This window comes from Pogoniulus pusillus, chromosome 16 (assembly GCF_015220805.1).
Source record: "Pogoniulus pusillus isolate bPogPus1 chromosome 16, bPogPus1.pri, whole genome shotgun sequence".
Taxonomy (NCBI): domain Eukaryota; kingdom Metazoa; phylum Chordata; class Aves; order Piciformes; family Lybiidae; genus Pogoniulus; species Pogoniulus pusillus.
In genome coordinates, this window is record NC_087279.1 from 691,617 (window position 1) to 706,574 (window position 14,958).

The 14,958-nt window shown below is 63.5% G+C and overlaps 3 protein-coding genes across 3 annotated transcripts; 2 read left to right on the forward strand and 1 right to left on the reverse strand.

Annotated features, from left to right (window-relative positions):
- Positions 1-319: 319 nt before the first annotated feature.
- On the forward strand, positions 320-4,894 carry OXTR (oxytocin receptor). Its single transcript, XM_064156137.1, has 2 exons — positions 320-1,250; positions 4,149-4,894. The coding sequence occupies exons 1-2, from the start codon at positions 320-322 to the stop codon at positions 4,394-4,396; spliced, it is 1,179 nt and encodes a 392-aa protein (XP_064012207.1). The 3' UTR covers positions 4,397-4,894.
- A 73-nt stretch (positions 4,895-4,967) lies between these two features.
- On the forward strand, positions 4,968-14,220 carry LOC135182493 (uncharacterized). The gene is made up of 4 exons (XM_064156638.1): positions 4,968-4,980; positions 6,043-6,187; positions 12,719-12,817; positions 13,083-14,220. Exons 1-4 carry the CDS (start codon positions 4,968-4,970, stop codon positions 13,795-13,797), a joined length of 972 nt encoding a protein of 323 aa, XP_064012708.1. The 3' UTR covers positions 13,798-14,220.
- CAV3 (caveolin 3) lies at positions 8,288-10,281 on the reverse strand. Its single transcript, XM_064156138.1, has 2 exons — positions 10,168-10,281; positions 8,288-8,629 (listed from the first exon to the last, which is right to left on the reverse strand). The coding sequence occupies exons 1-2, from the start codon at positions 10,279-10,281 to the stop codon at positions 8,288-8,290; spliced, it is 456 nt and encodes a 151-aa protein (XP_064012208.1).
- Positions 14,221-14,958: the final 738 nt, after the last annotated feature.

The window sequence follows — 14,958 nt, forward strand, 5'->3', positions numbered from 1 at the left end:
TGGAAGAGGGCACGGCGCCTGTTCCCCGCAGCCGGCGTTTGTCTGGGGGCAGGAGCCTGCGGAGGCGTCGGGAGCGCTGGGAGGGGCCGGGGAGGAGCTGGGCAGAGCGCCCCCGGCCCCGGGGACGGGGCTGTGGACAGGGACAGAGCTGGTGGCTCCTCCTCGGAAGGCAGGGACGGAGCGGAACAGCCCGGGGGAGGCGAGCACCGGGAGGGAGCCGCCTGCGGCGGGCACACGGCGGGCGCAGCCCCGGGACCCCTTGGAGAGGAGCTGCCGCCAGCCTCGGTGCCACCAGGCTCTATGTGGGACGGGGCTGACCATGGAGAAGCTGTACCTGGCGGGGAGCAGCCTTTGGACCACCAACGGCTCTCTGGGGAACGGCAGCCTCCGCCTGGAGAACCAGAGCTGGGGCAGGAACAGCACCGCCGACCCTCTGAAGAGGAACGAGGACATGGCCAAGGTGGAGGTCACCGTCCTCTGTCTCATCCTCTTCCTCGCCCTGAGCGGCAACCTGTGCGTGCTGCTGGCCATCCACACCACCCGCCAGAAGCACTCCCGCATGTACTTCTTCATGAAGCACCTCAGCATCGCTGACCTGGTGGTGGCCATCTTCCAGGTGCTGCCCCAGCTCATCTGGGACATCACCTTCAGGTTCTACGGCCCGGACTTCCTCTGCCGGCTGATCAAGTACCTGCAGGTGGTGGGGATGTTCGCCTCCACCTACATGCTCCTGCTCATGTCCCTGGACCGCTGCTTGGCCATTTGCCAGCCGCTGAGGTCCCTGCACAGGAGGGCCGACAGGGTCTCCGTGCTCCTCACCTGGCTGCTGTGCCTGCTGGTCAGCATCCCGCAGATCCACATCTTCTCCCTGCGGGACGTGGGGAATGGGGTCTACGACTGCTGGGCGGACTTCATCCAGCCCTGGGGACCCAAAGCCTATGTCACCTGGATCACCCTCATGGTCTACATCATCCCCGTGCTGATGCTCAGCGTCTGCTACGGCCTCATCAGCTTCAAGATCTGGCAGAACGTGAGGCTGAAGACAGCCGCGGGGCCCAGCGCGGCTCTGAGCTGCGGCGCCCGCGGGGGGCAGGCTCTGGCCAGGGTCAGCAGCACCAGGCTCATCTCCCAGGCCAAGATCCGGACGGTCAAAATGACCTTCATCATTGTGCTGGCCTTCATCGTCTGCTGGACCCCCTTTTTCTTCGTGCAGATGTGGTCTGTGTGGGACAGCAATGCTCCGCAGGAAGGTATGTCCTGCCCCCCGTGGCCCCACGCCGCGGGGGCTGCCCGGCTCAGTGCTCACAGCTGGGTCCCAGGGGTGGGAAGGAGGCAGGAGAAGTCCCGGGTGTGGACACCCAGGCTGGTCCTGGAGCAGGCTGCCCAGAGAGGTGATGGAGTCTCCTTCTCTGGAGACTTTCCGGCCCCATCTGGAGTGCTCCTGGGTGACCTGCCAGGGCAGGGAGCTTGGGCTGAATGGTCCCAGAGGTCCTTCTGAGCCCTGCCCTGCTGGCACCCTCTGAGCCGCCCAGGAGGCAGCAGTGGCTGTGCCCGGGCCAGGCTGAGCTCAGCCGCAGGGACTTCCTGGCTGCCACAAGGCAGGGGCCAGGCTGTGTGGATGGTGGCTTGGGGGCTTTCACTGGCCCCATGAGCTCGGCCCTCCTGGGGGGCTGCTCGGGGGTCCCTGATGGGTGCTGGGACATGCTGGGAGCTGCCTGGGAGCTCTAGGAGAGAACTGCGCAGCACCAGCGCTGACTTCTCTGCTGTGCTCTGCTGTCCTCCCTCACTTCTCTGCTTTTTCTGCTCTTCCTCCCTCTTTTTCCTCTCCTCTCTCCCATTTCCCCCACCCCATGGCTTTGCTGCTGTGGTTTTATCCCTGCCTGGAGCAGGGCTCCTCCGCCCCTGATTTACGAGCCAGGGCTTTCCCTGCAGGACCTGGTGTCACCCAGTTGCCATTTTTTATCCTTGGTGCTGGCTGCTCCTGTCACTGAGGCTGCGGAATAGCTTCTCCGTCTTGGTCCCGCACGCCCGGAGCTCTGCAAGTCCCTGCTGTCCCCAGCGGAGGCGGCCAAGGGCTGCTCTGCACCTGCGGGGAGGTCCAGCCTGCTTTAGAGAACTCGGCAAGTTTGTGAGGCGGCAGAAAGGGCAGAGAAGGGCCTCCAGGGGCAGCTCTTCGGGCAGGCTGACACAGCCCAACAGAAATGCTGAGCCTGGGGGCGTCAAAGACTGATCAGAGCTTGCACCATGCTCCCCCTCCCCTTCCCTGAGGCTCCTGCAGCCACACGGTGCTGTGGAGAACCCAGCACCTCCTGCAGCCCCTGTGGGTCTCTTCTGCCAGGGGCTGGAGCTGGGGGCCTGGCTCCAGCTCTCCAGGCTCCCCATTTCGCTCCTTTGATTCCAGGTGGAGAATCCGAGCCCAGCTTTGCACCCTCCCCGGGTGCTGCAGGCAGAGAGCTCTTGCTCCCACACCCGCTTGAGGCAGGTGGAAACTTCTGGTGTGTGGTGGAGCCACCTCCTCCCCCCCTCCGCCTGCTGGAGCTCAGAGGGCTTCCACCTGGCCCAGGCACAGCCAGACCTCTGCTCTGCTGCTGCCTGCAGCAGGAGGCGCCCAGGGTGCCCACAGATCTCACCCTTCCTGCTGCTCCTGGGCACTGCCCCGTGCTCACCCCGTGCCATCAGCCCTGTGCCGCTTCCTCTTGTCTCCCCCCTCCCCTTCTCCCCTTTCCTTTTCCCACTCTTCTCCCCCCCCTTCCCCTCTCCCTGGCGTGGGGTCTGTGCTGCACACGTGCTGCGGATGTGGCACTCTGAGCCCTCAGCCAAAGTTGGCTTGGAGCAGCTGTGGAGACAGCAGTGGGGCTGGGGCACAGTGTGACTGATCGATTGGGCCCTTCAGCTTGGGAGCTGCTGCCCTGAAACGTGGGCACTGAGTGATGGCATCTGTCTGTGCATGGGGATCACTCCACAGGCACAAACCCCCTCCACTCCTGCAGCAGAGTCCTGCAGCCTGCCCGGGCACTGCCCATCCCTTCCGACATCCCCAGCACCCCTGGGACGGGGGATACCCGAGCCTGGCCAGGAGGAAACCGCCCTGAGGGGCAGAGCTGGCTCCTGGCAGCAGCATCTCTGATGTCTCTCCAGGCAGAGATCCACGCTGAGGACCTGCCCTGCGGCGAGCTCCGTGCAATGCAATTTGTCACCCGCAGGGAGGGAAGAGCTGAGTCAGCCGTGGCTGGGAGCGTTGGAGTGCGGTGTTTGGGGAGAAAGCGTCTGATTTATTCCAGGGCTTGTGCCTGCGATGTGCCGGGGATGTGCCAGCTGCTCCCCAGGGGTCTCCTGCAGCCGATGTGAGGAATTAGAAGCGGTCGGAGCAGGCACCTCCAGAGCAGGAATTATGCAGGAGCTGGCTGCAGGAGAGCTGCGGGGCCAGCGCTCGGCGCTCGCACACCTCCTGCTCCTCAAAAGCCCTGCCTGGAGTTCGGCAGAGGCAGGGAGGGACCAGAACCAGCCAAACCCACATCTTCATGGCTGGTGTGTCCCCAGCAGCACAGGGAGGGGAGATGATGGCCTGAGGACAGGGGAGCAGAGGGGCTGACGACAGAGGCAACACAGCAAAAGCTCTGTCCCTGTCCACAGCCACTTCATGGAGCCCACAGGGGGCTGGGGCTGCCCCTCCTTGTCCCAGCTGCTGTGAGGGGTGTGGGTTCCACCGTCCCACAGGCTGCTCACAGCCCCAAGCACCCTGACCTGCAGTGCTGCCAGCCGAGGGGCAGCTCTCACCAGTCTGGGCAGCCTGGGCCAGGCTCTCCCCACCCTCACTGCCAAACATTTCTCCCTTCTCTCCACTCTTGCAGCCCAAACCCTCCTCCCCTGTCCTGTCACCACAGGCCCTGCTCACAACTCTGTCCCCAGCTTTCTGCCTGTCCCCTTGGAGCACTGCAAGGCCACCAGAAGGTCTCCCTGGAGCCTTCTCTTCTCCAGGCTGCTCACCCCTGACTCTGCCAGCCTGGGCTCACAGCAGAGCCCTTCCAGCCCTGCCAGCACTGCTGTGGCCTCTTCTGCCCCCTCTCCACCAGGCCCCTGGGGCTGGACTGTGCCCACAGTGGTGGCCCTTGCTGCCATGCCCTGACTCTGTGCCCTCTACCCTGCAGCCTCCCCGTTCATCATCGCCATGCTGCTGGCCAGCCTGAACAGCTGCTGCAACCCCTGGATCTACATGCTCTACACCGGGCACCTCTTCCACGACCTGTCGCGGCGCCTGCTCTGCTGCTCCGCGCAGTGCCTCAAGTCGCGCCCTGCCTGCCAGCTCGGCGTGGGCAGGAAGAGCAACTCCTCCTCCTTCGTGCTCAGCTGCAAGAGCACCAGCCAGAGGAGTTTCGTGCAGCCCCCCACCACCTGAGGACGCGTCCCCCCGGGACCGGCGCTGCGCCGCTGCCTCCAGCGCCTCCCTGCCTGCAGCTGGGACCCGGCCCGGCAGGGGCAGTGCGGAGAGCTGCCAATGTGCCTGCGAGCGGCTGAGGGCTCCGCAGCCAGCTCGGCCGGGCCGGGGGCAGGACTGCTGAGCTCCACGGTCCTGTGCTGCCTGGGGCTGGGCGGCAGGAGCCCACCCTGAGCCCTCAAACCAGTGATGTTGGTGGCATTTTGCTACTGGGAGGTCCAGGTTCTGCCCCACGAGATCCTGAGCTGCTGGGGCAGGTGCACGATTTCCCTCTGGATGCGCAGGGCGATGGGTGCCACCTTGGGCACGTGGATGCTGGGCACCAATCCCGCCTCTGCCTACAGCAGGAATCCCCTGGGCTGCCAGCACCTGGCACTGTGCTCTCCACGTGGATGTGCTTGCTTCACTTCAGGTGCTGTGGAGCAGAGGCATCTGCATCCCTGCATCCCTGCATCCCTGCATCCCTGCATCCCTGCATCCCTGCATCCCATCCCTGCATTTCTCTTCCATCCCTGAATCCCATCCCTACTCAATGTCAGCCCCAAGTATCCCCCACCCCAAACCTGGCTTAAACCCACTGGTGGCAGAGTGCAGGGCAGCCCCCTGGGCAGTGGTCACAGTGCTGGGGACTACCCAAGCATCCCTGTCTCCCTGGCTCTGCTCCATGTCCCACGTTTGCTGGGTATGCTCCAGGGTTTCTCTGGAGCTGGGTGGGAGAGTGACTCCATGGGGCTGGGCACAGGCCCCAGAGCCAAGCTTCTGCTCTGAGTTTGCTGCAGGGTGGCTTGGTCCTTCCCACCACCCTGATCTGCTGGCTCCTGCTCCTGCATGGAGCTCCTCTGGGAAGAGATCCCTGACAATAAAGTTTTCTGACTGTCCTGGTGGCATGGCATGGGAGGGGCAAAGGAGGTAGGGGTCTGGTGGGAAGCCACTCCTGGAACTCAGCACCCAGCAATGCTCAGCATGGTGATGCTGCAGCCCATGGAGTCCCACGCCCAGCACCCGAGGTCTGCAGCTCAGTTTATGCCATCCTGTGGAGCTCACTGGGGTGCCTTTGGTGGGCGGGAGAGCTGCCGCGCAGGCAGCAGGAGCTGTGCCATGGCCTCGCTGGCAGTGGGGTCTGGTGACTGTGGTGCATGCTCCTGGCTTTCCTCACCTCCTGCCTCCGCAGCTGGTGGGGATGTGGAGGACCAAGGTCTGCCTGGAGATGAGGAGCAATTTCTGTGCTGCAGGAGTGGTTAGGGACTGGCACAGGCTGCCCAGGGAGGTAGTGGAGTCATCAGCCCTGGAGGTGCTCAAGAAAGGTGTGGCCATGGCACCTGAGGGCATGGTTTGGTGGCCATGGTGGGGTTGGGCTGCTGGTTGGTCTTGATGTCAGAGGGGATGAACATGACCAAGTGTTTCAGATGTCTGTTTTATTGTGTTGCTGCCATCCCCAGCTGCCTCCCCAGGGTTCCTCTGATCTGCTGGCGGCAGCTCCAGCTGAGCTGCCAGCACACCTGATGGACATTACCCAGCACCCTCAGCACCTTTCACCAGGCTGCTTTAAACCCTTAGGAAAGCTCAGAGCCTTCTCCTCCTGTCCTCATCTCCTTCCTTCTCAGCAGGAATCAGCTCCTGCACAAAACAAGGGGTGAGGAAGGTCCCACCTCAGCAGGGCTCACTGCATTCTCCATCTGCCAGGGAGGGCAGAGGCTGGTGGTGGATCCTATCTGGACTGGCAGAGGGAGCCAGGAGGCAGCTCTGGGACAGGTAGGACCTTGCCTTACAAGCCCTGGCTGCAGTTCCTGGTTGTGGTCATGGAGCTGAGGAGGCAGCTGGGCCCCCCTCAGCCATGCCTGGAGACCCTGATCTCCCCAGCTGAGCCATGCTGCAGCCCAGGGTTGAGCTCCTGGAATGGGGATGGAGAGAAGGGATTGGGGGGGGGGAGGGGGTGGTGTTTCCATGTATGTCCCAGTGGAAAGAGATGAAATGTGCTGCTGAAAAGCTTTTTGTGAGGGTGAGGAGCACCCAGGAGAGGCTTTGGCTCCAAGGCTTTGTGGGGAGCCAAGGGGAAAGGCAGAGGAATACAACTGAGAGGAGTCTTGGAGCAGAGACCTCCTGGGCCTGAGTCAGCAAAGTGCTTGAGGCCAGACCCAGAAACATTTGAGTGCCTCAGAGCTGGAGTCTGGCTTCTGGAGATGGAGTTTTGGCCTGGAGAGAAACTGACCCAGCTCCGTGTGGGCATTTCTTCCCCTCTGCCTGCAGCCAGCACGGTCCTGCAGGCTGCTCCTTCCTCCTCTGACCCAGCTCACCTGGGGTGCCACTGTGGGCACTGGCTGGGGGGGAAGGGTTGAGGCAGAGCCCGAGGGGTCAGAGTGCCCCCTCCCCGTGCCAGGACAGCAGCTAGAGCAGGGCCAGCCCTTGCTGTGGGATGAAGATGCTGCTGTAGGCCAGAGCTGGTCCAGCCCCAGCAGAGCGACCACCTGGTGAGTGGTGTCCCCAGGCAGCTACCAAAGCTTTCCTTCAGGCCACGCTCGGAGATCTCAGCAGACAGTCACCCGCGGTGCTGCCCTCTCCGCAGCCGCGGTGCTGCCCTCTCCGCAGCCGCGGTGCTGCCCTCTCCGCAGCCGCGGTGCTGCCCTCTCCGCAGCCGCGGTGCTGCCCTCTCCGCAGCCGCGGTGCTGCCCTCTCCGCAGCCGCGGTGCTGCCCTCTCCGCAGCCGCGGTGCTGCCCTCTCCGCAGCCGCGGTGCTGCCCTCTCCGCAGCCGCGGTGCTGCCCTCTCCGCAGCCGCGGTGCTGCCCTCTCCGCAGCCGCGGTGCTGCCCTCTCCGCAGCCGCGGTGCTGCCCTCTCCGCAGCCGCGGTGCTGCCCTCTCCGCAGCCGCGGTGCTGCCCTCTCCGCAGCCGCGGTGCTGCCCTCTCCGCAGCCGCGGTGCTGCCCTCTCCGCAGCCGCGGTGCTGCCCTCTCCGCAGCCGCGGTGCTGCCCTCTCCGCAGCCGCGGTGCTGCCCTCTCCGCAGCCGCGGTGCTGCCCTCTCCGCAGCCGCGGTGCTGCCCTCTCCGCAGCCGCGGTGCTGCCCTCTCCGCAGCCGCGGTGCTGCCCTCTCCGCAGCCGCGGTGCTGCCCTCTCCGCAGCCGCGGTGCTGCCCTCTCCGCAGCCGCGGTGCTGCCCTCTCCGCAGCCGCGGTGCTGCCCTCTCCGCAGCCGCGGTGCTGCCGGCGGTGCACAGGCGGCTGCCCGCGGGGCATGGGGGTGCCGCAGGAGTAAGCAGTGAGTGTCCGAGTGCCACGGATGCCTTCGCAGCCGCTGGTGGCACAGCTCAGCAGGTGCTGCCGGCGGGCAGAGACGTTGCCCTGCCCACGATGCCTCCTGCACGAATCTCTCCTGATCTCCAGGCCCCCGCGGAGAGCCAAGCTCCTTTTCGGCGCTCCCCGCAGCCTCCCTTCGCAGCGATCACTTGCAGCAGAGAACAATTCGCAGCCAGGGCTCCTCTCCGTGCCCAGCCCAGAGGGGTGGAGAAGCAGACAGCGTTTGGTCTGTGGTCCAGCAGCATCCCTGCACCCTTGCTTCTCGCCCCGCAATTGCCTAGGGCTGTGTTTCAGGAGATGTTGAGGTCCCTCCTGCAGGAGCAGGGCACCACGCTGGGGGTCGTGGAGGGCGAAGGGCTTGTCCTGGGCTGCTCACCAAGCCTCCAGGGGCTTCTTTTCTCCTAAAGCTGTCTTTGGGGTGCAGAAAGGAGCGGCCTGGTGAGCCCCTGTCTGCAGGGAGCATCCCCAGCAGAGCTTTGGGCGTTCCCCGTGCCTGAGGGCAGGAGCAGGGCAGCCTGCACGGGGGGGCGGCTGGGTGAGAGCTAGAGGGGTGGCCGTGGGGACTTAGGTCTCCTTCCGGAGGGCCACCTTAATGTTGGAGCAGACCCTGGAGAGCGCCTCGAAGAGCGGATCGCAGAAGGTGTGGATGCAGAGCGAGTAGATGCGGCTGACGCACTGGATCTCGATCAGGTAGCTCTTGATGCAGGGCACCACCGCCCAGATATGGCAGAAGGAGATGAGGGCGAAGAGGAAGCCCCAGAGGACCGCCAGGGGGATGCCCAGCACCGCGGAGAGCAGCCGGTAGCACCAGTACTTGCTGACGGTGAAGGTGGTGTAGCTGCTCTTCCAGACCCCGTCGAAGCTGTAGGTCCCCACCGGCTCCGCGATCACGTCCTCAAAGTCCACCTGCGGCAGAGGGGCTGCGGCTCAGGGGGCATCGCTCGGCAGGGCACCCACCGCGACCTGGTGGGGGGGCACTGGGGAGGCTGGAGCCTCAGACACCCCCTCCCCCCCTTCTCACTGGGCTTTTTCAGGGCAGGGGAAGCTTGGGCAGCTCAGGGCACCTCTGGGAGCTGCCACAGGCGCGGGGGCAGCAGCCTGGCCCTGTAAGTGAGGCACCCTGAGAAGCCTCTCTTGGGCTTTTGGGGATCTCCAAGCGGGGGAGTGGAGCTGGCAGGTGGGCTTAGAGGTGGGCTCAAGTCACTGGGCAGCAGCTGGTGGTACCTCTGAGCTGAGAGGCAGGTAGGTGCTCCCTGGGCTGCTGCCTGGCACAGGAGGAGTGGTCTGGAGTCAGTCCTGGTACTTGGCAGTGTGGCTGATGGCAGAGGAGAGGTGGCCACAGCCTGGCACCTTTCCAAACCCAGGCTGAGGCTGCTGAGACATGCTGGGATGGTGTGGCACAGATGTGGGCCATGCTGCTGGGCACCTGCTTGAGATACTGAGGTGCCTGGCAGCTGCCATGGGCACCTCTTGCTGTGCCATAGGGATGCCCATCCATGCTGTCTCCCCCACAGCTCATCTTGGGGGGGTGGGGATGTTAGCTGGCCCAGACCAAGGTTGTAGCTGTGACAAAGCTCTGGTGCACAAGTGCAGGCTTGCACTTCAGGCTGTGATCAAGGGCAGAGCTCCTGTGGGCAGCTCTGTGCCTCCTGGCACCTCATCCCTTTGCTCTCCAACAGCTCTAACAAAGCCTCTGCTGTCTCCTGTCCCCCTCTGAGCCAAAATTATCTTTGCTGTCAGGCTAACAACGCCCAGAGCAGGCAGAGGCCAGCCTGCAGGAGCAGCTTTCTCAGCCACAGCCCCTCTGGGGCAAAAATAGACCCAGGGGTTTGCTGCAGCCTCCTGCTGCTGCGTGGGAGCAAAGTCCTGCGCCGTGTGCCAGCAGCCTGGAGTGGGTTGGCTTGGGGAAGGCCTCTAGGCTGTGGGCTGCCTCTCTGCTGTTGGCTCCCCACCCATGGCACAAAGCAGGGCACCTCTGTGCATCTTAAAGGTGCTGCCCATGAAGCTGGGGTGTGCACCCAAGGCATGGGCAGCATGGCACCAACTGGTGCCACGCAGAGCACGCAGCTGGGCTCTAGATGTGCTGGCAGCAGGGTTGTGGTTGTGGCAGATGATGTCCCTGCAGCCCAAGGTGGTGCCATCTCCTGAGGATTGGACATCAGGGGCTTGGAGACCTGGCTGAGGGTGGCAATAGCAGGGTGCTGACTTCAGAGTTGTGGAATGGGCTGGGTTGGAAGTGACCTTAAAGCCCATCCAGTGCCAACCCCTGCCATGGGCAGGAACACCTCCCACCAGCCCAGGTTGCTCAAGGCCTCATCCAGCCTGGCCTTGAACACCTCCAGGGAGGGGGCATCCACAGCCTCCCTGGGCAGCCTGCTGCGGTGTGCCCCCACCCTCAGTGCCAGGCATGCTGGGCCCTTGGGGGCAGGGGGTGGCAGCCCTACCTTCACCACGTCCTCGTTGATGTGCTTGGGGTCCCTGTTCACCAGGTCGATCTCCTTGGTGTGCTGGTCCTTGATGATGATCCTCTCCTCCAGCTCGCTGTGCTCCTCTGCCATGGCTGCTCTGCCCAGCTTGCTTGGGACTGGCACGGAGCAGGAGCTGGGGCTCTGCTGGGGGAGGACCCAGGGGAGGAACCAGCCCCCCCCCCAGCCACCCGCAGCAGCTGCCCTGGGCCCCTGGCAGGGCTCCAGGCTAAAATTAATGTCCTGCCTCTGGTGGCTGCCATGAAGTGCCCCTTAAAGGGGCTGTGCTGGGGAGAGCCCCCACAGTGCCACCTCTGGGGGGGTGGTGTGTGGGTGGCTGGTGGCTCTTGTGCCAGGATAGGTGTGGCATGGGGTGGGGGGCACCCAGATGAGCCTTGCTGGTGGCCCCTGGGCAGCACCCAAGCCTGGTGCTTGTCCTGCCTGCACACCTCTGGTGCTGATGCAGCCCAGCAGAGGGGAGAAGCATGGCAGGGTGGGGAGAGCAGGAGGGAAGAGTGTCCCGAGGTGGCTGCACCACTGAGTGTGGAGTTGGCCACTCCAGAGCCCCTGTGCTCAGCTGGCATGGGGCTGCTGGGCACTAACTGCAGAAGGCTGCTGCCTCCTAAAGCCACCTGTGCCTGCCCAGTGCTTTGTCACAGCTGATTCAGCTGGAGGAGACCTCTGAGGTTCAGCCTTCAACCCAGCACCACCCTGGCCATCAAACCACTTTTTACCCCCATGTGGCTTGGCACTGGAGCTCTCAGCCCTGCCATGGCTTTGTTGCCCCCTCCCAGTTGGTAGAAAGCAGCTCCAAACTGGGCTTGTTTTCTTGTTTGGCTGAGATCTCTCCGGTGTGGCCAGCGCCTGAGGCCACACTTAGGAGGCACAGCTGCCGTGGGCACTGCTGGCTGCTGACAGGCAGAGGAGAGTGGCACAAGGCTCTGCTGTGTGTCCCAGCACCCGGTGGGGAAGGCTTTGTGTTGGGAGGGGTGGGGGCTTGGGACTTGCCCTGCCCTCCCCACAGTCCAGGGGGGCTCAGGACGAGGGCAGCGTGCCTGTGGGGTGCAGAACGTGCTCTGCACTGTGCCCTGCCCACCTCTCTGGTGGCATTGCTGGCAGCACGAGTCACTTGCTGTCCTTAGGCTCAGCCGCTCCTTGCTGTCCCCGCCCGGGGCTGGTGGCTTTGGTGTCCCAGGCGTGGGAGGAGAAACGTGGGGTGGGCAGCATGCATGGGCGAGGAGCTGGGCAGGCAGTGGGGATTGGGTTGCACTGCAGGCTATGAATAGCCTGGGTACACTCCGGGCACTGCAGGCTGTGAATGGCACAGGCTGCCGGCGTGCTGTGGCTGTGCCCAGGAGCTGCAGCCTTGCTTTGGCAGAGCCTGCTGGCAGCCAGGGAGAGCTACGAAGGACAGGAGCAGCTTCAGCAGCTGTTGGAGTTCTCCAAGGGGTCGATGTTGGTGAGAGATGCACTGAGAGATTTGGTGGCCGTGGCTTGCCCTGTGGAGGCCTCTGCCAGCCTGCCCATGCAGTGTCCTCTGGCAGCACAGCTCACAGCACAGCAGTGGAGGCATTGGCAGGGAGAAACTCCTGAGAGCGAGGGTGGGCAGACCCTGGCACAGGTTGCCTAGGGAGGCTGTGGATGCCCCCTCCCTGGAGCTGTTTAAAGCCAGGCTGGGTGAGGCCTTGAGCGACCTGGGCTGTGGGAGGTGCCCTCTGAACCATCTTCTGGCTGTGGGCAAAGCTGCACTTAAAATGCTGGGCAAGGGACTGTGTCCTAGCCAGAGCAGAGGGAAGCAGCACAGGTAGGTGCTGTTGGAACAGCTCTGTCACCCCTGTGCAGTGGCCTCTGAGCCAAAGGATCCTTTTGGCTGCAAAAGCCCTTTCAGACCAGCCAGTCCAGCCAGTCTCTACCTCTGCCAAGGCTCAGCCAGGGCCCCCAGCACCACAGCTCTGCCTCTCTGAGCACCTCTGGGGATGGGGATTCAGCCTCCTCCCTGGACAGCCTGTGCCAGGCTTAGAGAACCCTTGCAGTGAAGAAGTTTCTCCTGATGTCCAACCTGAACCTGTCTGGTCCTGCATGGGGCTGGGGGCAGTGCCCAGAGCTCTGCCCACCTGCATCCTGCTGGTCTGGAGACACGGTGCCCTGGCTGATGGACTGGTGGTGTGCCCAGGCTGAGCTGGGTGGTGCCAAGCCTGCTCGGGGGGAGAGCAGCTCCAAGGAGCTGAAGGCAGAGGGGCACAGTGCTGGAGCAGCCCTCTCCCTGCTGCTGTTTATATCTTCTCTCAGCTCTTCTCTCTCACCCCACACTCCACATTCCTTTGGCTTTTCATTTCAAAATAGCTTCTCTTGGCTGCTGCTTATCAAGTGAGAGCCTCTGCCTGATCCCTCACTCCGGGCAGGGCCAGCTGGGCAGGGCTGATCAGATTTAACCAGCTCATGTGCCGGCGGCCAGCCTTGCCTCTGGCACTCCTTTGTCCTGCTCTGTCCCTGACCATTGCTCTGCTCGTGGCTTTCCTGTCCCCTCCAGCTCAGAAGCACAGCTCCAAGGTGCCGGGCCGGGAGGCTGCCAGCGCGGGGAGCTGCTGCCGCCACTGGGAAGGGTCTTCTGCATCAAGCACAGCAAGCGGTGAGAACTGCCTTGCTCCAGGGCAGGAGCACAGCAGCCCCAGGTCCTGCTCCAACGCCCTTGTTCTGCTCCCCTGACCTCAGCCTGTCCTGTGAAGCAGAGCTCAGCACTCTGGTGGTGAGAAGCCCAGGCCAGGTTGGCAGCTCCAGCTGGTGGTATGCAGAGTTGGAGCTGGCACCAGCTTAGACTTGCTGGGATGGTGGAGCCTGGCTCTGGTTCCTGGCTCCTGACCTGGGTGGCCCTGGGGTCCTTTCTCATTCTGCAGCCTTGGGCACCTGCTGACAGACCATAAAGAGCTTTTGGCTGTGCTCCCTCCTGGGTGTGGAAGGACCACTCTGACTCTCCTGGCTTTGGTGGGACAGGCTGGGAGGACAAACTGGAGACCCTCTTGCAGCCTGCTGCTGTTCAAAGGGAGGTCTTGCTGGTGGTGCCAGGACTCCACTCCCGTCCTCCAGACTGGCAGGCTCTGGCAAGGCAGAGGTGAGAGGAAGGAGGGCAAATGGCTTAGCCTCTTGGACATCCAAGGGAGCTCAGGGGGCAGCCAGCCTGAGGTGAGCAAGTGTGGGAGGAGATTGAGGCTAGGCCTGGCTGCCCAGGGGGCTGCTGTGCTTGATTTTCCCTTTCTTGCCCCTTTGCAGTGCTCCCTTGCTGGGAGCTCAGGGGGTGCTGCTCTGACAGGTTTTGGAGCTCAGAGCTCAGCCCTGCTTGCAAGGCATCTGGGTTGGGCTTTGGATGGAGCCTGCGTGGGGCAGCCCAAGCTGCAGAGCAGAAAGCAGAGGCTGCTGCCACTCAGCAAGGAGAGAGGAAGCTGCTCTGCCGTGGCAGAGACGTGCAGAGGGACACAGGGCAGAAGGCAGAGGGTTATTTCCAGCACCCAGCTTTGCTGCTGGAAGGTTTCAGCTGCTCCTCCCTGCCCTGTTCTGGCTGCCTGGCCAGAAGCTGGATGCTGGGGAGGAGTCAGGATCCAGTGCAACCACTGACCCAAAGCTGCAGTTCTGGGGCTAGGGTTGGTGGCCAGGCAACATCCTTGTGGCCCTGATGGGTTGTCTGGCAGGGCCTGGGGGTTCTTGGCAGGTGCTGGGGTGGTTTTGAGCCAGAAGAAAAGATGCCAAGCTTGTGAGCACTCAGTGGTCTTGAGCAACCCCAGTGGCAGGAGATGCCCATCCCTGAAACCACTGAGGTCAGGCTGTCTGTGGCTCTGAGCAGCCTGCTCTGGCTGCAGAGGCACTGTGGGAACTCTGGAATAGACCTTTCAAGGTCCCTTCCCACCCACAGCACTGTGGGCTCTGACCTCCAGGAGCAGTGCTGAAGATGAAGCAGTCAGAGGGAGCAGAGGCAGGTGGGGAACTCCTCTCACATCACTTTGCAGTCCCCCCAGCACCAGTGCTGGCAGCATGCTGAGCTGGGGTCATGCATTCACAGGTTGGGTTGGAGGGGACCTTAAAGCTCATCCAGTGCCAACCCCTGCCATGGGCAGGGACCCCTCCCACCAGCACAGCTTGCTCAAGCCTGGCATGGAACACCTCCAGGGCAGGGACAGCTACCACCAGATGATCTTGAAGGTCCTTTCCAACCCAAACCATTCTCTAGATGCATGAACCAGCACCCAGGCAGCAACCCAAGGCCTGTCCCCTCTCCAGCAGCCACCTCCCTCACATTTGTGGCTGGACAAGCTTCAGCCAAAGCTTTCTGGACCCCTCCAGGGAGGGAACATCCACAGCCTGCTGGGCAGCCTGTTCCACTGCTCCACCTCAGGTGTTCCTTGACTTCAGCTTCACTGCATCACCTGGAGAGCTGCACCAAGCCCAGGGCTGTGGAGCAGATGCTGGAGCCTCCCATGGCCATGCTGGACTCTGCTCAGGGAGGTCCCAGCTGCCTCCTCTGCAGCCCCATCCACACAGAGCCTGTTGCCAGCTGCAGGTACCCACCCACCCTGCTCAGAGGAAGCTTTGCCTCCTCCACGCTTTCCTCCTCTGCTGGACTTTACCTGTGGACAGCAAAGCCCAGCAGGTGCCCTGGGCACACGCTGGCATCTCCCTGGTAAGTGAGCAGTGCTGGGGACTGTGCCCTGCTGTGTATTTGGCTTGGATGCGGCAGTAAATCCAGGCTAGGGGGGAGGCAGTGGAGCTCTGCAGGAATCT